The 24739-nt window shown below is 40.2% G+C and overlaps 1 protein-coding gene and 3 long non-coding RNA genes across 4 annotated transcripts in view; 2 read left to right on the plus strand and 2 right to left on the minus strand.

Moving 5' to 3' along the window:
* The first annotated feature begins 5011 nt into the window (after window positions 1-5011).
* Window positions 5012-24739, plus strand: part of LOC136243652 (uncharacterized) — a 50419-nt gene continuing 30691 nt past the window's right edge. Inside the window, exons 1-2 of the mRNA XM_066035193.1 lie at window positions 5012-5610; window positions 5658-5954. Coding sequence (XP_065891265.1) covers window positions 5274-5610; window positions 5658-5954 — 634 coding nt within the window. The 5' untranslated portion in view covers window positions 5012-5273. The remainder of the gene's footprint in view (window positions 5611-5657; window positions 5955-24739) is intronic.
* On the plus strand, window positions 7102-9669 carry LOC136243657 (uncharacterized). Its single transcript, XR_010694946.1, has 2 exons — window positions 7102-9087; window positions 9145-9669. It is a non-coding gene; the product is annotated as an uncharacterized lncRNA (long non-coding RNA).
* LOC136243656 (uncharacterized) lies at window positions 10038-10564 on the minus strand. The gene is made up of 2 exons (XR_010694945.1): window positions 10482-10564; window positions 10038-10425 (listed from the first exon to the last, which is right to left on the minus strand). It is a non-coding gene; the product is annotated as an uncharacterized lncRNA (long non-coding RNA).
* Window positions 10566-11552, minus strand: LOC136243655 (uncharacterized). Its single transcript, XR_010694944.1, has 5 exons — window positions 11248-11552; window positions 11091-11202; window positions 10942-11042; window positions 10653-10892; window positions 10566-10597 (listed from the first exon to the last, which is right to left on the minus strand). It is a non-coding gene; the product is annotated as an uncharacterized lncRNA (long non-coding RNA).

Here is a 24739-nt window from a genome sequence, read left to right on the forward strand (position 1 = left end):
GGGTGGTGGTACACACACTACACACACACATGCATGAATGCATGTATACATGGACACACGTGTACACACTGTGACACACACACCATGACAACATTTTGTCACACACACACCATGACAACATTTTGTCACACACACACATACACACACACACCATGACAACATTTTGTCACACACACACACAAACACACACACACTGTGACACACACAACATACACTGTAACACAAACACTCGCAAATAACAGGCTAGATGTTGTTATATATAGCAACAATTATCCCACATTGTGTTTACTTTCATAAATTAATTAAATAAATGCTACATGTTCAAGAAAATGCAATGCTTCCTAACACTTTGAATCATTCCATGATTTCATTTACTCAGAAAATTATATTATGTTTGGGTGATTACAAAATATACCTATATATAGGCAAAGGAAACAGCTAGCCAATAGTCTGTTTCCTGCATGCTATTTAATTCCAGGTAGTTAAACAGAAACCATTACCTTACACAAACAGAGTCAATGATACATAGTGGTCATGCATGATTATTTATCATCACAAAGTAGTGATATAACTGGTACCATAACAATATCATGTAACATTTGTACCTATATGATACTGCATGCTAGCTGTATGTGCTGCACACAAATTTGTCACTACACTGTATATAGCTAATTACTACTTCACACACTCACACACACACACACACACACACACACGCACACGCACACACTCACACACACACGCACGCACACACACACTGACAAATACATACATACTCACACACACACCTTGGAACCTTGGAAGCCGCCCACGGCATGATTAGAGGAACCTCAGGACGAATCCTGGGCTAGTGACGAACTGTACACATCACAGAAATGACGATGTCTTGTCAGATCTCCTTGGCGTTTGAAACGTCTTCCACAAATGCAAGGAAAATTCCTTTCCTGGGATGCTCTGTTGGCAGCACAAGTATTTCTTTCCCTACACTGTGCTACCTCATCAACAGCTATTGCACACAAGTTAGATCACCTTTCACGATCTTGACATACCACATACCAATCCTCAACACTAATTGCCCTTAAGTCAGACATCACTTCATCCCTCCATTGCTTCTTGGCACCATAAAATGGCCTTTTCTTCAATAGCTCTCCAAACAAAAGTTGCTTTGGCAATCTGTCACTACTCATACAGCCCAGGTGACCAAGCCACCGTAGCCTTTGATCCAAAACAAAATCAGCTATTGACCAATACAGGCCAAATTGTCCAGATAATTGTTGGGTAGTAATATGATTTTGCAATTGTTGGAATTTAGACACACCCAAAATTGTTCGTACACAACAGTTGTGAAATGTGGTTAGCCTTCTCACATCAGGAGCTTTCAGAGTCCACGTCTCTGCTCCATATAGCAAAATAGAAATCACCACAGCCTTATAGACAGCTCTCTTAGTATTAATGGAGAGAGTGCGATTGAGGAAGATGGGTACCCTCAAGGTTTTGGAAGCCTTAGCAATTCTACAGTTAACCTCTGCAGTGATCTCACCTTCACTAGACAACTTGGAGCCTAAATAAGTAAAATCTCTCACCATTTCCATCTCACCGCCTTCAACCACCACTGGGGAATCATCACCCTCACCAACTGCGGCTCCCACCTCCAAACCTTTTGTCTTAGGCAAGCTAACAGTTAGACCATAAAAACTTGCCACTTGTACAAATCTCTTACAAACTGACTCAAAGGCTATACGAGTTATAGCATACAGAGCCAGGTCATCAGCGAACTGTGACTCAGTCACCTGCACCTTCAATAACCTAGACTTAGCAGTTTGATCTCCCATCAGCTTTCTACCATGTCTGTACAAAATAGGCACTCCAGCCTGTATGTGTTATAATTTCCCCCAAGGCATACATAAACACAGACAGGAATTGCCTGTGATGCATCAATCATGATAGTAGTGGAGTGACAGTAACCCTGTTATGAGGTGATATATTAAACTGAAGACAAAAACTCCTTTTGATGATGTGAATAACAATGATTGCGAAAACTGTCTCTTTCTTGCCTATATGTGAATTCATTGTGTGTGTGTTGTGTGTGTGTGTTGTGTGTGTGTTGTGTGTGTGTTGTGTGTGTGTGTGTGTGTGTGTGTGTGTGTGTGTGTGTGTGTGTGTGTGTGTGTGTGTGTGTGTGTGTGTGTGTGTGTGTGTGTGTGTGTGTGTGTGTGTGTGTGTGTGTGTGTGTGTGTGTGTGTGTGTGTGATGTAAATCAAATAAAGCATGTCACTCTCTGGTGTCATATATGTGTAACTTATACATATGATACCAGAGAGACATGCGTCTATCATATGCTTCATGAAAAAAAATTAGTAGTGAGTTAGAAAGTCTATCACCTACACACATACTATACAACACCTTGGTCGTTGAGATGATGGTCTTTCTGCCGACCATTTCAATAATGGACTGGCTCCCAGCATCCAGTTCCCTAGGTAACAGAAATAAATTCCATATTCAATGTCCAATTGTAATGTCAGGAAGTTTTACAGGTAAACATTGTACATGCCTAAATGAAAGCCCACGCTGAGATAGAAGCATCCACCCACCCACCCACTGATACCATTCAGGTCTTGTGTGTATGCTGGAAAATAACTCATACAACATGAATAGGGCTTCAGTTCTTAGAAGTCTATTCAGGACTTATACAATAATAGCCCAAAAGATACCAAGTTAGCATTATGGAGCAATCACTTCTCAATAGTTCTTGGCTACATCAAGACAGCACATGCCATTAAAAATAAACAGCATTCCATCACTTTATTCTGTGATATCGCAAGAAAAAGCCAAGTATATACTTAATGTGGGATGAATAACAAACTGTTAAACCGCATGAAGTATGCCTGCTATTTGGGATAATTTTGTGGACCTATTGTCTAAGGGCATAGGATCTTTGGTTTACACTAGTGATGTGCAATATACCGAAAAATTATCGACATTGCAATATTTTTTTCAATACCGATATCATATCGAATCTCAATAGTTTTGTAACTGATATCAATATTTATCATATAATCAATATTTTGCTACAATTTTCAATATATTGAGTAATATTTTGGTAAATTTACAACTTTTGGTGCAATCACAGTAGAAATGAAGCTCAGTTCTGTACAGTTTAACTATTTTAAAAAGCGTCTACCAGTTTCCAAGGATTGTTATTACCTTTATCACAAATTCTATAAAGCATAGCTGCTAATTATAAACATTTGGCCCACACAATTAATCAAAAGAAAAAATACCGAAAAAGTATTGAAATTTCACCAATTATCATATCGATATCATACCGAAACCAAAATCCTAATATCGCACATCACTAGTTTACACCCTGACCCTGTGCATCTTCACATACTTTATGGGTCAATATATGCTACACTATGATGTTCCCTAACACTACCTCTTGTTTAGCATGTATAATTACATTGGAAAGTGGGGGCAACTTCATGTTGATGAAACCTTCCCCACCTGTTTTAGGACAATACATTGTAACAACATGAATAATTTTACAAGAATGGCCCGAGTCTTTCTTAAATCTAAAATTTCATGTCAGTCACAAAATACTATATTAGACAGACAAATGGAAAGACACTCCCCCCCCCCATCACCTCAATTTGTGTTTTACATCATTTCTATCAAGTGCTTAAAGACAATAATTATGTGAAATACATTTAATAAACAGTGCCAAGGGGTTAACCTGACTGTAACCACACTATTCTCCAGTACATATTCCAAGTGTAATGCAAACGTATGGCACTGCCAGACCAATACACGCCAGGTGCTTATCGCACTAGCTATAGTTGGTCTGGTGACATCGATCATTATCCATTACCAGCTATGTAGCGCAGCATTTGATGCACACACAGTGCACAAGCAATTAGTATAAGGTGAATTCACATATAAAATGTGTAAATGGTGAGTTTGGCCACTGTTGCTAAGGGACAATAGTAATGAGTGTAATAACCTGTCAGCTGTGCATATGGAAACAGCTGCAGCCAGTGCACACTTTTACATTCGAGTAGAACTGACAATTAGTCATGTCACACTTATAACTAGAATATCGATAAGGGCTTGGGCAGCTCAGTCTGGCAATGCAAGACTGCGACTGCATATGGTGATGCCAAAAGGTGTTATTATCTCACTACAACTATGATGTACTCCAAATTACAAAGATAAAATACATTCCAAGTAGATTACAGCTTAACAAAATGAGACAACATACATGTAAAAGAAAGATGATGAAATGGTGCTGATTAAAAAATTAATGTGGAAGCAGTTGCTATGCGGATTCTTGTGTCATGAAAGGGACCTCATAAGTGTAATGATTTGCGAGACCCATGTTCAGCATTACCCAGTCACACAGACTTACACGAGGTCATACACCACCACCATACAAACCAAGCACATGAACACCAAACTGAAAATATCTATATGCACTCTAAAATATTAGAGCATAGTGAATGTAACCTTGTGTGTCTTACAGAGGCAATTACAAACACGCTTTTTATAGTACCTTTTGTTGAGCGGCCTCACTCGAACTGCTACACGAACATATGACATCTGGGCCAGAATTACATTGAAGTTGGTACGCGCAGTGCTTAATATTCGCGCAACGGTTAATATTTGAGCTAAGGCGCATCTATGGCTTGACGTGCACGGGAAACAACCGCGGAAACAACAAATTCCCCTTATAATAGTGCAATGGCGGATCCAGGATGGGGCATTTAGGGCAAATGCCCCCCCCCCCCCCTCATGGAGGAGCCAGCCATGCTTCTGATTAAAATAGCTACTAAACTTTATGTCAGGCCAAGATCAGTTTATCAACTCATGAAAATATGCACGTTTTACTACAAATTCACCTGAAACCAAAGCGAATGAAAGTCAAACTAACTAAAATTGTCACCCAGCACCTTCGTCCGTACTAAGCGCCTCTAACAATAATTATCGTGTTGCTACTGTTTAAGACGTTCAGAGCCTTTTAAGACTTCACAACCATCTGAAAAGGCCAAAATCTACAGCGAGACACTACTAATATAAGAGGTGATTACTTGCTGCTTCAAAAATGCAGCACTGAACTAGAGAATCTGGCTCTTCCCAACCACCTACAACTTACCCTGCTCGACCCTGTTTGTCAGCTCCTGGATCCGCCCCTGTAGTGTGGCTAGCTATATAACGGCGTTCCAGTCTATAGCGTCAATAGTTTAGTAACGAAATTTCGGCTCTGATCAATAGCTACGATGAATCAATCATTATGGTTGTTGTTTTTGCTTTTTTCGGTGGACACGTTTTGTACCGCCAGTACTAGAATCAGGGGTTCGACTCAGCGAATCTACGATCCTTACTTGAAGATACCTATGGCATTTAAACTGGAGTGTTTAACAGCTAACGATATGACACCCAGCGAAGGTGTTGTATGGAGACGTACTAGCGGGGATGGACTACCTGATACGGCAAGTACTAACAATCCATTGACACTCAGTGATCTGCAGCAGTTCCGTGATAATCCCCACTCATTCGAGGACCGATATACTTGTACTTATGGTGGAATAACCAGTAATCCCGTGAGCGTCTATGGTGAGTTGGACGTAGATATGTTTCGACGTTTTGTGTCACACATGCAGTTTTGCCGAAGCCTACCAGACAAGATGATATTGAGCAAACAGCTACGGTGGGGGAGCGCGAGACTATTGAGTGCCCACTTCTGTTTGGTAATCTCCGAACGAACTACACAGTTTCCTGGACTGAGAATGGGCACACGATTACAAATGGCAGTGAGGGTTATTTGATCCGAAGAGATCCCAACGAGAGTCTGATTATTAGCAATGTTACACCAGAGCATATGGCAAACTATCAGTGCACTGCAAATTTGTTTGGCCTTCACCCAATGTCCGGTTCAGTGGTCCAGCTTATCCTTTATCGTAAGTTACATGCATGATGAGTACTTGTCATACAGTACGATAGTAACTGTATAGTAGGGACCACAAAGCAGTAGGTGTGGCCCACGAAATAAAATCACCCAAAAACCAGCCTCAATTTTCCCTGACAACGATGAGGCAGTATTGGTGAGGTAAAACTAAGCCCAAACAAGTTTTCAGATCGACCCGAAACGCTTTCAACAAGTTGCTACGGAATTTTAAAAAAAAATTATTCGATGGAATTTTCTACTGACTGAGTAAGTAAGTAAGTAACTGACTGATGCCTTCAGACAAGCGTAACTTGATAATGGCTAAAGCTACGGGCTTGATTTTTTCACTGTTCAACGTCGCTTCGGCCCGACAGGTGCCTTTTGGCATACTGCAGTACGTACAATGCATTCTTCATGGACTTACCAGTGTCCTCCTTTGTGTCTCATTCATCTTTGCCTCGATCTTTGCTGACAGGGAAAGGTGTCGATTTGGCGCGAGCACGTGATGGCTTCCCTTCGAAACGGAAATCGTCCGTATTTTTCATAGTGGCTATTTTGAATGCAAAGGTGCTTTTCAAGCAGTTCTTGATTCGTATTGCTGTGTAACGGGTTGAACATAGCCGACAGCGAAGCGTAATGGAAACTTCACTTTTCAGACGATAGTTAATAAAATTTTGGCGCGGCACCATTTCTTTTGGTATGCGTAGATTGTAGAGGTTCTTCTGGAAAGGTTCTAGATTCGTATTGCTGTGTAACGAGTTGAACATAGAGCTGACAACGAAGTGTAATGGATACTTCACTTTTCAGACGATAATATTATTGATATAGCTGGGACGCGCGGCGCCATTTCAGATGAGGTATGCGTGGGTTCACCAGTCACAATAAAAAATTATTTACAAAAAAAGTTAACAAACAAGTACACGAAAAAATTTGGAATTTTCAACTAGAGTAGGGACCATAGCACATCGATAAAAAGTACTGAAACAAGTTGGAGTAGTCCATGATATTAAATCACAGTAAAACAATAAGAAGTGTTATATCCCTACTGTGCATTTCCATTATGGTATCTTGAGCACAGTAGGGATATAACACTTCTTATTGTTTTACTGTGATTTAATATCATGGACTACTCCAACTTGTTTCAGTACTTTTTATCGATGTGCTATGGTCCCTACTCTAGTTGAAAATTCCAAATTTTTTCGTGTACTTGTAATAATATGCTGGTTTTAACAGAGGCACCAAAAATATTAAACATTGGTCTGGCATATTCGGTAGTAGTAGCTGATGGTACTACTGCACTTGTGACTTGTAATGTGAGTGGTTTTCCAAAACCTGAAATTGAATGGTGTGTACACGAGACGTGCAGTCCTGATTGGCATGGTGAAATGCGATATAGTGTTATTCCTCCTCCAAGCGATGAAGGTAGTACCTACTTGAGTACACTACAAATATCACCAGTAAGAGAAGAAGACAGTGGAAACATTGCCTGCAGGGTCACATCAAACAATACCACAGTTATGAGTACAACTGAGCTCTTTGTTCCATGTAAGTATATAACACCAGGAAAGAGTTTATCTAATGACAGGAAATAGCATGTAGGGGTATAAGTTAATTACTGGATGCCAGTGGTTGTTAGAGGGTATTTTCAACAATTATGATGGAGTCACAGTGACGTATTTGTGCTCAGACTCTTCCCAATTCTATCCCTGAGAAAATAATTTTTTATGATTTGGTCAAATTGCAGTGGTTAATGTAAAGGGTTTAAAGTTATCACACAATGATACTGAATCTGCAGAAAGGTACTTTATGAACATTGCTTCAATGTTGTGGTATATTGATGGCCATCATACTACACTCAGTACCCCGTCTCCTAAATTGATCAGGGATACAAGAAGCGCCAACATGTAAATTTGTGCACTGTTACTTACAATTGTACAAATCATATGATGAAAAGTGAAAAATGGGCTCCCACTCTCCTGCTTTTTAAAAAAGCTTGGACGATAAACTGTTAATCGACTTTGCCTGGCCTTATTGTGACAGGTGAACCCACGCATACCGTATCAATTGATTGATTGTTTATTTGGGGGGAAGGGCAGACAGCAAAGCTGATCAAGCCCAAACAATTACAAGTATTGTACAATCAAGTCTATCAAAAAAAGGATGGTGCCAGGGTTAATGTTTTTGTCTGAACGCACGTCCCAGCTATCGATTACTCACTCGAAAGTGAAATGGCCATTACGCTTCATTTTCAGCTATGTCTAGCCCATTAATACTGTGCTATAAATGAAGAACAGTAGGTAAAGCGCCTCTGCAATCAATCCAGCCACCACAAAAATATGGACCAACTTCTCGAAATGAAGTAGCCATTACATTTCGCTTTCACCTATTTCAGCCCATTGCGTACCAATACAACAGAGAAACAATGTATGAGAAGCATTTCTTCAATCATGAAAAATATGGACAATACACATGATAACTGCAGTGTAACCAACACAACCACAGTGGCACCTTGTGCCATTGTCAGTGAAAAGAAATGGAACACAAAGGAGGACAGAGGCAAGTTCATGATGCGTGTATTGTACATACTGTGGTTGGCGAAAAGGCACATCTTGGGATGAAACGATGTTGAACAGCAAAAAAATCAAGCCCATAGCCTTATCCATTGTTGAGTTATGCTTGGCTGGAGACATCAGTCAGTTGGAATTGAATGGAAATTTTTAAAAATTGTATAGAAACTTTTGGAAGGGTTTGGAGTTGATCTTAGGACATTTTTGGGCTTGGCTGTGCCTAACCAATACTGTGCATGAAGAGAAATTGAGGCCTGTTTTAGGATGATATATTTTATAGTTATAACATGCTTACAAGGGATGTGACTAAAATATATGTACGATTCACGAGAGTGCACAGCGCTTGGGTGAGAGTGCGTATATTTAGTCACATCTAGAGTAATCGTGTTATAACCTACACCCCAGTAGATGAAAAGACTATACTAATAGATAGTAATTTATAATGAAACAGTACCTCCTGGAGATCGAAATCAGTATGATGGATCAGATATTTAGACTTTTAGCAGTGCCACACCCACCTAGTCGTGAGTTATCCATGAAGGAGACAAGAGTTCATCAAAAATCGTTCCAGTAGCTGAGGTGAATAATTTTTGTTTGATGTAGGTGTTTGTTATTAGAGACTTGTTTACCATTTAGATAAGGATTTTGCAGAATCTGTGAAGTTACACCATATATGGTAAGCATAGCCACAGAGCATGGTGTATCAGTTATATACCACAGCGACGACAGCATGGCATTTTTCATCTCAACCACAGGTGTGGAACATATTTTTTGGCTGAAAAAGCCCAGTTCTTTTATGATCCCTGATATACAGTACTACCATACTGTATGATAATTGTAGATATCTCCATATTATGCATTTAAAAATTAAAATTATCACATAAACTCTCCACAGGTTGGCATGTATTGGACTCTCTACAGGATATTTGTTTGTATCTCTACAGGATGACTTATAATGTAGTTGAGCTCTGTAGCCTAACTTTCTACAGGAAGACTTCTTATGTAGCTGAACTCTCTACAGGGTGACTTGTTGTAGCTGAATTCTCTGCAGGGTGACTTGTTTGTAGCTGAACTCTCCATTGGAACACTAATCTAACTACACACACACTACACACATGTGATCCTAATTACAAATGTAACTATAGATAGTCTAAATATGAATATCTGCATAGTTCCTACATCTTTCCCGCCCCCTCTGGACAAGTGTTTGTGGGAGGGTACGCTGTCACAAATGCTATAGTACGTTTGCGTTGAGCTGAACCCTCAAAAACGATTAATAACTTACGATTGCTACATCGCATGGGCCTCCTGTATTGCTCGATACGTAGCGCTTCTCGATCCGCTAAAAATATATTAAAAGCGCTTCATTCGAATGTAAGACACTCCAGTTATGACACTGTAAAGTTTTGCCATACATTTTCAATGGGAAAGCCTCTAAAGCGCGGCCCTTTGATGGTCATGTTGACACATGTTTGTGGCCAAGCCAGACGTCACACACCCGCCCTCAACACGCATGATTTCACCATCCATTATGTAAGAGGCTGTAATACACTTTTACAAGAAAAATAAAACAGATTTTGTGTGTGTAAAACAGAGTTGCATAAGTAGAAGAGCTGGGGCCACTGTTGCACTATTTAGAAGATAAGTGGCCTGCTTATATTCAGATAAAAAACTTCTTCAGCCTCAAAAGAGAAAAAAACCAAATTATAACAGCTCAAAATCTGTTATTCAGCATTGGTGTTCCTGCAAGTGAGCCAAACAACATGTATTTTATTTCACATTCACCACAGCTGACTATCGTCTTCTGTTCCCATTTAGTCAATTTGTCATTTTAATCCTCTTCTCATCACTTCACCACACATGTACACAGTTTTTACAGCCAGCATTTTGTTTTTGAAGTTACATTCCCAAAAAACTCTAAAATTTTCAACAAATGAAATAATACTGTTTGTATGAATTTGGGCTGATAGTACCTGTAGTGACTTCCAAACACTCCTGCACTGATTTCATATACAAGGGATGGTATGTTCAACTTCTGCTAGCACAATAAAGCAATCAACAGAGTTTAATCCCAGCTACCCGATGACTCCTGGGGAACAAAATCAAGTTGTAACACCAATGCTGCAAATATCAAACAATCTTACATCAGATGAAGTAAGCCCAGAAGAAGACTTGGACCCGTTGCTGCTAGTGGAAGATTCATTAATACCACCATCAACATCTTCACTATCACTGCTGATTTGGATGAGGAATTGCTCTAGAAGTTCTTCATTACCCAAGTCTCATCCAAATACACAACTGGTCTTCCTTCAGTTCTGTTGCACCTCGTTCGTCTTTAATATTTATGATGCTGATGGACTGTGCAGGGCTGCTCATAGCATACCCTGCATATACGTGTAGTGACATTAAAGCACAAACAGTTTCAATTCTAACCTCTTGTCATTAATCGTCTTGTACTTAAATCCCATATCACTCAACACTCTTTAAAGCAATGTTCTACCCCCAGAGAAAACACCATCATTCTTAAGTTTGGCCTAAGACGAAGTATGTGACAAAGTTCCAGGTTTCAAAATTTAACTTACCAAAATCTTTGAGAGCGATAGATTTTCTTCCTTCCGTACAATGAATGGATCTTGTCTGACAGTATCTGGGTCAAAACTGTCTGCATTAACATGGACTCGTGAACATTTGTACCTGACGATTACAATTGAGCGGGCTTGTGCAAAGTGCATTTTGTACCTTTTTCTTGGCGTAAATAAACCACCTTTCTTGCGGTGCTCCATTCTAATAGATGTCCTTGAAATCCCTGCGTGGCGTAATGTATGCCAAAACCCAGCAAAGAAGACATTACATACAATACCGGTGGCCTTCGAGATTCTCTCCGTGATGTTGATAGAACTTTTACATTTCTTTGCTTCTTGCTTAAAGTACTCCCATAGTTTCATAAGTAGATACTTCGTTTGGCTGTTTAACTTCTTTCCAAGGGGGGTTCGCTCCGCACTCGCTGATGGTGCACTGGACGCCATATTCACAACAATTAAGTGCGTGCCCGTAACATGGGCTTACGAATAAATGCGTCATAAACATTATGTTTAAAGCCTTTGATCTTGTATGGCTTCTTAATCAACAACCCAGGATTCAGCTCAACGCGAACGTACTAATAAAATATATATGAGTCAGTTCCAATCTGGGTCTTCAATGAGTCATCATGTGGGTGTATGGCATGGGATGATCCCCATAGGGGTAGTGGCTGTGGTGGAGGGGATGATGTATAACTTGTCTGTTGGTAGGTGATGATGAATAGTTTGGGATTTTGGATGATGACATGTGATCTGATAGTGATATCTGGCAGATCTCACCAGAGAATGTTGGTTGTAGAAGGCAGCGGATGATGTAAGGCGGTCTTGCCACTTTTGCTCTGCTGTTGAAATGGGACACTGCCACTCTGGTAGAAATGCATGATAATGGGCTGGTAGGATATCCTGCACATGGTGCCCAAACAATTTTTGAGCTGGAGGTAATCCATCCTTCCTACTGGGGTGTTGCAATATTGTAGTAAAGCTCAACTGAACTTTTAATGGTCAAGGGATCTCCCAATCCAGCAAGTCTCTAATAATTTCTTCAATGATTTTACGGCTTCTGCCATCCCATTGCTTTGGGGGTTGTGGGGAGAAGAGACTTTACGTACAAATCCCCAGCAGCAAGCAAAGTCATTAAATAGCTTAGATGTCTCCATTTGACCATACAACATCTGGTAAGCAGTCTACAATAATCAAGTATATACACCCAGCAGGTCTAGTGAAATCTCCTGGAATGGTTTTTCTGGCTGGGTTTCTGAGTGAGAGGTTCTTTGGGGTTACTAGGAAGGTGGTCTTGGCATTGTTGACAAGATAGGATGACATTGTCAATGTCATTGTCAATTCCCAGCCAGTAGTGCTGTCTGTTTAGTTCTCACTGAACCTTGGTGTGACACATGGAGTTGAGTGAGGATTTCTGGGCAAAGCTTGGTAGGTATGAGTAATCAACATCCATTCATGATAAGATCATCATCTATGAAAATGTGATCACACACCAACCAGTGTCTTTTACATGAATCAGGTAATTGATGGGAACCCATTGAGGACAGAGCCAGACCCCACAATGCCGGACACTTTTCAGCTACTTGAATTTGTAATAAGATCAAGATACTCTAATAAAGCAGTCATCATAATATACTTTAATAGAACAGTCATCACAATACTCTAATAGAGCATTCGGTATAGTATATAGCCACAGTTCTAAGCCATTGCATCTATGTTAATTGTCCTCAAACTAGAGTTGTACCGATAACCAGATCGGTAATCAGTAGAAGCCAATAATCAGCTGCTTTTACCATAATCAGAAATCGATTGTAATGGGCTGTGGCCAACAGATTACTAGTTTCAGCAGCTGCAGTACTACTGGAGGGCTGGTGTTAAAGGCTCTGGTATGTATTTAGGAACCACAAAGATAAACAGTGATAGCCCACTTGTATGACTAGCAACTTTGAGTTGTAATAAGTGTACAACCTCACAGCATTAGCTTTACTATTTCTAATTTTAGTGGAGTATCCACACCTACAATCGTAACTATCGGTAAAACAGGGTAAAAATATATCGGATATTGGTTTTCCCTAAAAAGTGGGAATTGGTACAACACTACCTAAAAGTTTCTGTGAGTCATCTGCATGATACTGCATCAGGCTAATTGATCATGCATGTCATGCATGCATTAGCAGTTACAATCCCAATGGCTTCTGTATTATGCTTTCACTGACATTTTGTAAGTAAAATTAGATATGAAACTGAATTAATTGGTACTGTAGTAAAAAATTACCAAGATATATCCTTGATGTTAACAAAAAAGGGAGAAAGGGGCTTTGCAAGTAAAATAGCTTTCCAGGTGCCATTTCAGAGTATCTAGGGAGGTATGCCCCCAGACCCCCTAGCTTGGCATGCAGTTGAGTATTACATGAAAGCACATAAATTAAAATCATGTCAGATCAATAAATAGTAGTATGCATGACTATGATCTTCATTTCAGTCCATGGATGGCTGGATCACTCAAAATCTCTGGGATCCGGCCCTGATTAAGGATAAATTGTCTCAATTGTTGGTATTCTGTATCTTCCTTGGCCACTTTGCGCAATGTCTTCCGGTACGGATTAGGTTGTGTTAGTGGATCACTAAGTTTGGCTTGAGTTGGCTCCCAAAATCACCCTTTCCAACAGTGCTGGATCCTCTCAGGGTGAATCTCAGGGTCTTTAGGGAACAATTACACGTTGCTTACTTACTCGTTGTGTATATATCATTTAGCACAATAACTGGATGGCATTATGAACACTCATTCACTCATGTCAAGCCTCACATTTTTGCCCTACAGAAATGGCGGATCTATAATTCATGTAATTTTTTTAGGTTACATAAGGTGGCCATGCCTTCCTGCTAAACCTGTCTATACAATAAGCTCCAATAGTGGACAGTGGACTATATTCCCATAATGAATAGCACTCTATGATATGGTAGCCTGTAATGTTTCATTTTAGCAGAAATTTCCCAAGATAGGTCCAATGGGATGAGATGAGTAAAAAAAACTGCCAGTGATCATGTGACATTATATTTTTATAGTGAATTTGAACACACTTGTGAATCTTATGTGGTTGTGTGATGGCCTCATGGCTTTCCATTACCTACCCTGTCCATTTTGCATGCTATTAACTGCCACCACTATGAAAGTGCTTGTGGTATAGCAAACTCACTGAAAACTATTTAAAAATACAAGGTGGATCTTTGTGTACACTATACTTAGTGAGTTAGTGTATGACTCTAACTATAAATCTTGTGTACAGCCAGTGCAGGTGAGTGTACAACCATTCAAAATCTTCAAGCTACAGTTTCTACAAACTATGATACTGCAAACTAGTTGGATGTTTGCTCAGTGAATCACATTAAAATATTGACAAATATTCTATGGAATATCCAGAAGGGAAACTTTATCACATTTTGACATATTAAAGAATTTTGTGAATTCAAAATCATTTATGATTGGAAGGCTTATTGCATATGTGAAATAATCTGTAGTGGCCAAACCACTAAAATTACTTTCCTATATTACAATACCACCTTAATTCTCTAGTATCTTCATGTATAATGCTAGCAACCATGCAGCTAAGTGTGCCGCATACAAAGCTATCATCCGGCCAACGCTAGAGTATGCCGCAGTCGTATGGAATCCCCATAATTTGGGAGATATCCAACTACTAGAGTCCCTACAAAAGCAGGCAGCTTGATGGATCTGCGGGAGTCACTGGTGTCTATCTAACAGCTCTTGGACCATTTCTTTGAATGATTGTTGCTCCCAACTTCACTTTCCTTTTCTCCAGTCAAGACGAAGTTTCCTTTCAGTAAGTTTCCTCAATGACATATACCACCAGCAAACATCTATTACATTTAATAGTCACTGTTCATTTAATTCAATAGCATCTACCAGAAGTCACCATCTTTCACTAGACCCTCCACAGTCCACCATTAACTCTAGGAGATGTTCTTTTTTGTCAACACAACTTTCCTCTGGAACACTGTACCATTACATAGTTATCCTTGAAGACAGTAATCAAAAGTCTTTCTGGCATCACCTTTATAATTACTTATATTATGTATCAACTAACTTCTGTATCACTGTTTTGTGTTTTGTTGTGTATTGTTTAGTTTGCAGTGTACTGTAGGTATATGTATGTATTAGTGATGCACCGATACCACTTTTTCACTACCGATCCGATACCGATACATTCGAGGCCAGAAATGGCCGATACCGATCCGATACCGATACTTTGCCCCACAGGCATTTCTCACAAGAAACAGCTGGTGATTTAGCTTACTAAACTCATTTGCTAATCCCATCAACTGCAGTTTGCTGTATGTATATATGTTTGTTTTGTAGGCGGACATCTTGTACAGGCTTTGCCTTTTGTGTATGCCTTCCTTTTGGTAAAATTGATAATAATAATTATACAACCAAGTACTAAGAATAATACAAACTGCGGTTAAAATTACGTCATTAATAATGAATGAAATTAATAAATAATGTTTGAGAAAACTATGAGGCCTAGAGACATGAACTAAGTGGGGATAGATTCGCCTGTGAATGAAGGCACAACTGTAAAATATGTACGCCTGTTCATGCTGATGACTTTACCGTACATGTAATTCTATATAACGCCTGGCACCACACCCTTGTTTAATTACAGATTGCTCAAAGGAGAAGATTAGTAAACGTCTGCAGAGTGACTACAGCAGAACCAGAAGCCACCTTACACGTAAACAACAACATTACAAGTATGTTTAAATGTTTGTAACTGTGTATTTTGTGTGCAGGATATGCGCTCCAGGCGTCATGCAATGAACAACCAGCTGATGACCAGTTGGGATACCAGCTGATGCGCTCATAAACAACCAGCTGGAACAACAAGGTAATGAGTAATGTAATACTTGTACAGGTAGTTGTATTATACATCTTCATCCTTCATCTGACTTGTTAGCGGCTGGAATTATTTTCCACTCGGCTTAACTACTACTCTACTGTGAGTCTGTAATAGCTAAACAAGAAGCCGATGCAGTGCTTCATATACAACAATGTGTAACTATCTCCTGTATGTTGTGCATGGCTGTATGCATAATATTATAGACTGTGATCACTGTACCAATGCCACACCGCTGATACACTGGCACATCACCAGTGGCCTCTAGTTACAACAGAGTCTGTTGTACCATATTGGCTTGATTGGGATCAATTGCTAATTGTGCCTTCACCATGTCCCTTGTTCTGCATAGCCTCACTTCACTACTGAGTCATCTTCAGAGACACGTCACACCTACAATATATAGCTACTTTCAATATAGCTAACTTAACTTGGTTTTTGTGTAGGTTGTGTTTTAGTATTGTGGTTTTCTGATTCCAGTTACACTCCCTTGCCTGTGTACGTATGCATATGTATCATTTCCACTGGTACACACACACTGCTCTGAGTGCTGCCTATGGCACTGTTTATACTTGCCCAATGGGTAGGTTGCAACGTTGGTGTATGTACTTGGTTGTATGTGACGCGGTCCTAGTAATTATACAACCAAGTACTAAGAATAAGAAATGCGGTTGAGATTACGTCGTAATGAATGAATAAATAAATAATGTTTGAGAAAACTACGAGGTCTAGAGACATGAACTAACCGGGGATAGATTCACCTGTGAACGAAGGCATAACCGTATAATCGTCGTGCCCGTTTGTGCTGATGACTTGACCATACATGTAATTCTATATAATGCCCAGTACCACACCTTTGCTTATTTACAGATTGCAGGAAGGAGAAGATAAGCGATGTCCATGTAGTGACAGCAGGAGAGCCAGAGGCCACTTTACACGTAAGATTACAAGTAAGTTTTTATATTTGTAACGCCTCAAGTCTCCATGCCAGCTGCCAGTGGATTCATTCACATGAATATGTAATTAAACAATACAAGAAAACATTAAAACAAATATTCCATGCTCTTTACAATACAGTTACATATAAATACAAGTAAACAATCTTGTCTTGTGCAGCTGGCATGGCAAACTTCCTTTGTGTTGGTGTCAGGCAATTCAATGCGTGCTTATCTTTATTGCCTTCACCTGGCTTAGCTACTACTAGGCTCTGGCTGGCTTGGCTGTCTTCCTTTATCTGGTTCACCTGGCTTGCATACTCCTACAGTATTGTGTAGCTATCTCCTGCAAGTTGTGTATGCATAATTATAGTGTGTCACCCATCACTGTGTCATTGCTATACACCACTGATGAACCTTATTTAGCTCTAGTTGATGTTGATATACCGTGCTGTATATTGGCTAATAATTTTTATCTGGTGATGTTGCCTATAATGTATTGCTGCATACAATACTACAATAATGTATAGTTCTCTCCTGTATGTTTTGTATACATATACTGTGTTACACATCACTGTGCCATTACCACACCAATGATGTACTGGCACTTAGCTACTGGTGGCCTTTAGTTACGATGCCACTATTGTGTTAGCTATATCTGTCACTACTGTGACATATTGAGTTGATTTGGGGATCGTGCCTTCACCACCTAATAGCCTCACGGGGGGGGGGGGGGCTTGTCACGTTGGTGTATGTACTTGGTTGTATGTGACGCAGTCCTAGTTATACAACCAAGTACTAAAGATAATACAAAATGTGGTTAAAATTACGTCATTAATAATGAATGAATTAATAATGAATAAATAATTAATAAATAAATAATGTTTGAGAAAATTACAAGGCCTAAGGCTTCGCACTCACCGGGAATAGAATCCATGTTATATGAAGAGACAATGGTATAATGGGCAGGTGCTATCGTGGAGGTGATAGAAACGTACAACGATTCTATTTAATGCTGATCAAACAGTTAGCACGTGACGCCTACTGTTAATAGATAAAGCGGTTTCTAGACAAGCGAACTACTGTTCATTTGTGTTTGAAAGTGGGCGACAGCGACTCTTTCGATTGGAAGACGAGTGGTTGCTACTCCTGCTTAATGAACAACATGATTGGAAGTTGCTACTAATCACTGGAGGTTAGTTTGTGTTGGTTAAAACACTTTGTTTCTTTAGTCTCGCGTAACTAGGCTACCTTCACTCGTGTATGGGATGGGAGAAAGCCTCAGCTGGCAGGTCATTGTACGAAGAAGGTGCAGTTTCCAGCTGGTAAGTTTGTGTGATGATGCATAGCTCTCTACCTGAAGCCTTTTAGTGCCAGGAGTGCCCAGACTGATCACTGAGATGGGCCCTGAGATTCTGCCAAATTGCATCCCACATACTGAACGCTGATGGAGAGAACAAACAACATACACAAAATGTGCCCTTAGGCTGTTAATTGCTGTGTGCATGGTTGTGCTTGCTATTAGCTGCTATTATTATATGTAGCTACAGTCTGCTGCCATTGGCAATGCTTCACATACTTGTGCACACTGACATGTCCATGAAATTCTGGTATTGCATTTCAGCCACATTTGTTCTCCAATGTATTTTTATTTTTTGGTCTGGCAGCGTATCCACGGATGGCATCATGTGATCATTTTAGTACAAATGACCCAGCTCATGTTAAATATATACATAACTCAGATATCAGTTGTAGGTGACAGATAGTTGAAGTACTCTGCTTTTATCCCAATCTTACCGTGGTCTGCTAATACATCTCTTGTGTACAGTATATGTGCCAGTCAATTCCTCTAGAATTGTATTATTATGCATCTTTCCTACCTGCACATATTGTGTTCACCATGCACTGTTTGTACATGCCCCATTAGTAGGTTGTCCCGTTGGTGATTGTACTTGGTTGTATTTGCCCCGGGCCTAGTTATACAACCAAGTACTAAAGATAATACGAAATGCGGTTAAAATTACGTCATTAATAATGAATAAATAATAAATAATGTTTGAGAAAACTACAAGGCCTAAGGCTTCGCACTCACCGGGAATAGAATCCATGTTGTATGGAGAGACAATCATATAATGGGTGGCTGTTTTCATGGAGGTGATAGAAACGTACGACGATTCTATTTAATGCCAATCAAAACAGTTAGCACGTGACGCCCCGGCACTAGACAAGCGAACTATTCATTTGTGTTTGAAAGTGGGCGACAGCGACTATTTCGATTGAAAGACGAGTGGTTGCTATGCCTTCTTAATAAACAGCATGATTGGAAGTTGCTACTAATCGCTGGAGGTTAGTTTGTGTTGGTTAAAATATCTATGTTAAAACACTTTCATAGTCTTGTTTCTTTAGTCCAGTGTAACTAGGGTACCTTCACTCGTGCATGGGATGGGAGAAAGCCTCACCTGGCAGGCCATTGTGCGAAGAAGGTGCAGTTTCCAGCTTGTAAGTTTGTGTGATGATGTATAGCTCTCTACCTGAAGCCTTTTAGTGCCTGGATTGCCCAGACTGATCACCGATATGGGCCCTGAGAAAACTACAAAAATATTCACTGCTAAATTGCATCCGATGTACTGAACGCTGATGGAGAGAACAAACACAACATACACAAAATGTGCCCTTAGGCTGATAATTGCTGTGTGCATGGTTGTGCTTGCTAGTAACTGCTATTATTATATGTAGTTAAGTCTGCCGCCATCAGCAATGCTCCACATACTTGTGCACACTGATATATCCATGAAATTCTGATATTGCATTTCAGCCAAGTTTGTTCTCCAAATTTTTTTTGGGCCCTTGCAGCCTATCCACGACATCATGTGATCATTTTAGTACAAATGACCTAGCTCATGTTAAATATATACATAACTCAGATATCAGTTGTAGGTAACAGGCAGTTGAAATGCTCTGCTTTTATCCCAATCTTACCGTGGTCTGCTCTTGGCAACTCCAGCCATGTCTTAATCCAGTGCTCTAATCCATCCTCATTTAAACATATTATGTAACACAAATTATGTACAATTGCATAAAATTAATGTAATAAGTATTCGTTGGATGTTTAAGCTTTACTGCTTGTAGGCGTCAGATTCAATACCATGATTCTCACAATTTAAAGTGCTACCTCACATCCTCACATCTCCATGGTCGGATAATCACTGATTGTAATTGCATACTAATACATCCCTTATGTTTATGTGCCAGTCAATTCCTCTAGAATTGTATTACTGTGCATCTTTTCTACCTGCACACACTGTGTTGGCCATGCACTGTTTGTACATGCCCCATTAATAGGTTGTCCCGTTGGTGATTGTACTTGGTTGTATTTTCCCCGGGCCTAGTTATACAACCAAGTACTAAGAATAATACGAAATGCAGTTAAAATTACGTCATTAATAATGAATGAATAAATAAATAAATAAATAATGTTTGAGAAAACTACAAGGCCTAAGGCTTCGCACTCACCGGGAATAGAATCCATGTTGTATGAACAGCTAGATAATCGTATAATGGGTGAATGTTTCCGTGGAGGTGATAGAAACGTACGACAATTCTATTTAATGCAGGTCAAAACAGCACGTGATATACCCACTACCAATTAAGCAGATTCAAATGGCTATTTAGACGAGCGAACTACTGTTCAATTGTGTTTGAAAGTGTTGCCAGCTGGCACACTAAGTCTCACGTTGCCATGCCAGCTGCCAGTGGATGCGCTCTGGCTGCAGGCGACACCTGAATAGGTTTGACATGCTAGCTGCACAAGGACAGGTATGTTTGTTTGTATTGTAATGTACATAATATTATGTCTTGTAATTTTTTTTCTGGCTTGCTAGGCTCTGGTTGGTTTGGTTGTCTGTTTGTACTAATGTATTATAAAGAGCGTGGTATGTTTTAAATGTTTTCTTGTATTCTTGTACATTTTGCCTTTACCTAGCTTACTAGGCTCTGGCTGGCTTGGCTGTCTTCCTTTATCTGGTTCACCTGGCTTGCATACTCCATCAGGATTGTGCATCTCCTGTAGGTTGTTTATGCATATAGTGTGTACCCAATCACTGTGCCATTGCCACACCATTGATGAATCATATTTAGCTACTGGTGGCCTCTAGTTGATGTTGATACTGTGCTGCATAGTGGCTGCATAGCTGAGTAACTTTTATCTTCAGTGATGTTGCTAGTAATGTATTGCTGCATGCAATACTGTAATAATGTATAGCTCTCCTTTATGTTTTGTACGCATCTCTAGGGGGTTGTCGCATTAGTGTATGTACTTAGTTGTATGTGACGCGTCCTAGTTATACAACCAAGTACTAAGAATAATACAAAATGTGGTTAAAATTACGTCATTAATAATGAATGAATAAATAAATAAATAAATAATGTTTGAGAAAACTACGAGGCCTAGAGACATGAACTAAGCAGGGATAGATTCGCCTGTGAATGAAGGCACAACCATATAATAAGTACGCCTGTTTGTGCTGATGACTACCGTACATGTAATTCTATATAACGCCTGGCACCACACCCTTGTTTAATTACAGATTGCTCATCTGCAGAGAGGCCACTGGTAAACAACAACATTACAAGTATGTTTAAATGTTTGTAAGTGTGTATTTTGTGTGCAGGATATACACTCCAGGCGTCATGCAGTGAACAACCAGCTGATGACCAGTTGGGATACCAGCTGATGCACTCATAAACAGCCAGCTGGAACAACAAGGTAATGAGTAATGTGATGCTTGTACCGGTGGTAGTTGTATTATACATCTTCATCCTTCATCTGGCTTGCTAGCGGCTAGAATTATTTTCCACTGGACTTATCTACTACTCTACTGTGAGTCTGTATAATAGCTAAACAAGAAGCCAATGCAGTGCTGCATATACAACAATGTGTAACTATCTCCTGTATGTTGTGCATGGGTGTATGCATAATATTATAGACTGTGATCACTGTACCAATGCCACACCGCTGATATACTGGCACATCGCCTGTGGCCTCTAGTTACAACAGAGTCTGTTGTGCCATATTGGCTTGATTGGGATCAATTGTTAATTGTGCCTTCACCATGTCCCTTGTTCTGCATAGCCTCACGTCACTGCTTAGTCATCTTGAGAGACACGTCACAGCTACAATATATAGCTACTTTCAAAATAGCTTGGTTTTTGTGTAGGTTGTGTTTTAGTATTGTAGTTTTCTGATGCCAGTTAAACTCCCTTGCCTGTGTACGTATGCATATGTATCATTTCCACCGGTACACGCACACTGCTCGGAGTGCTGCCTATGGCACTGTTTATACTTGCCCAATGGGTAGGTTGCAACGTTGTGTATGTACTTGGTTGTATGTAACGCGGTCCTAGTAATAATAATAATAATAATATATCAAGACACACGGTAGTGTGTCGTGCGGCCCAAGAAGCCGGCGTGCCACCCGTGAGTATATTAACAGGAAGTAAGAAAATGCAATTTTCACACCTATGTAGCTCTGTGATCCCTTATCCGATTGGAACCAAATTTGCTAGAGAGGTGCCGGTCAGCAAGGGGAGTCTACACACCAAATTTGAAGAAAATCGCTCCAGCCATTTCCGAGATACGAGCGAACAAAATTTCGTTTTAATTTCTTCGTTTTTTTCTTCTACTTCATTTCGCACACTTCGCAAAATCCGCCATAAAACACGAATGCGTGCTCGGATCGGGCTGAAATTTGGCACACTTAAAGGGCTTATTAAGTCGGATCTCTGTACCAACCTTGGTACAGAGATCCGCCTTGCGTTTCACGATGCGTTTCACGATGCCGTGGCACTACGTGAAACGCATGCGTTTCACGATGCCGTGGCACTACGTTATGGGTGGTCTCCTCAGCGGACTCCTGCTCACTGTGCATGTGGGACTTCCTTTTCAGTGGAGCATGCTTTATCCTGTCCCAAGGGTGGCTTACCTTCTATCCGACACAATGAGATCAGAGATCTAACTGCTACCCTGTTGACTGAAGTATGCTCTCAGGTAGCTGTTGAACCAGAGCTCCAGCCGGTTTCACAGCAGGACTACCCTGCTTCTGCCAATATCCAAGATGGTGCCCGTCTTGACATCGCCATGAATGGTTTTTGGGGTGGAAGAAGTGAAAGATGTTTTGTGGATGTGCGGGTGTTCAACCCTCTGGCTGCTTCTAATGCGTCCTCATCACTGGCCTCCTGTTATCGGAGGCACGAGAACATTAAGAAACGTGCGTATGCTCAGAGAATTCGTGAGGAGGAGCATGCCTCTTTTACCCCCCTGGTAATGTCTGCCTCTGGTGGTCTGGCTCATGAGGCTTCTGTTTTTTATCAACGCTTGGCTCATCAACTTTCAAACAAGTGGGGCGATGATTACTCTGTTGTCATGGGGTGGTTAAGGTGCTGTCTATCTTTTTCTCTCTTGCGGTCCTCCATACAATGCATCCGCGGAGCCCGCTCATCCATTGGTCACTATGTTAAGACTCCCCCAATTGTGGAGCTGATTCGGGCAGAGTCTCAGTTTGCCGTGGACTAAGAAAGTCCCGGTTTGTCCAGCACAGGCCATTTATGTGCTGGGGGTGGTAGGCAAGGGCAGTCCATCAAGCCCGGGTAAAAAAAAAAAAAAAAAAAAAAAAAACCTTGGTAGGAATCCGATGAACATTCACGGAGTTATGACCGATTATTTGCGTAAAATAAGGTCGAAGGTCTGTCACGCCTACAGGATAAACCCCTTTGAGGAATCAGTTGAAAATTGCTATGTAGATGGAGCAACCATCGTAGGAGTGCCTTTTTGTGGTTTGAAAGGAATCGGGATAAAGACCACGGAGATGACACAAAACCCGACTTGTGTCAAAATTACGCGATCGATTTTTATGAATAAAAATACTATTAGTTTTCGTGTCTATCAGGCAAACCGCTTAGAGCAATGAGCTGAAAGTCAGTATGTAGCTGGAATAATCATTATAGAAAGTCCTTACAGTAGTACAGAAGAATCGGATTACAAACCACTGAGTTATGATTCGAAACGCAACTACGTGTAGCAAATGCGAGATCGAGATACTCTAATAGAACAGTCACCCTAATAAAGCATTCAGCTGCATTTATAATTTACTCAATTATATTACATTGCAAGTTATTCTGTAGGGAATTCAGCTACAAACAAGTCATCCTGTAGTCAGATCAACTAGAAGAAGGTACCTAATAGAGAGTTCAGCTACAAAGAAACCATCATGTAGAGAGTTCAGCTCAAACAAATTGTGCTGTAGAGAGATCAGCTAGAAGAAGTTACCTTGTAGAGAGTTCAGTTACAAAGAAACAATCATGCAAAGAGTTCAGCTGTAAACAAATCACCCAGTAGAAAGTTCCGCTATGAACAGATCACACTGTAGAGAGTTCAGTTAGAAACAAGTCATCTTGTAGAGAGATCAGCTAGAAGAAGTCACCCTGTAGAGAATTCAGCTACAAACAAATCACCCTGTAGAAAGATCAGCTAGAAGAAGTTACCTTGTAGAGAGTTCAGCTACAAACAAATCACCCTGTAGAGAGTTCAGCTAAAAACAAGTCACCCTGTAGAGAGATCAGCTAGAAACAAGTCACCCTGTAGAGAGTTCAGCTAGAAGAAGTTACATTGTAGATAGTATTATTATTATTATTATTATTATAGTTCAGCTACAAAGAAACTACCATGTATAGAGAGTTCAGCTACAAACAAATCGCCCTGTAGAAAATTCAGCTACAAACAAACCACCCTGTAGAGAGTTCAGCT

Source organism: Dysidea avara, chromosome 13 (assembly GCF_963678975.1).
Source record: "Dysidea avara chromosome 13, odDysAvar1.4, whole genome shotgun sequence".
NCBI lineage: Eukaryota > Metazoa > Porifera > Demospongiae > Dictyoceratida > Dysideidae > Dysidea > Dysidea avara.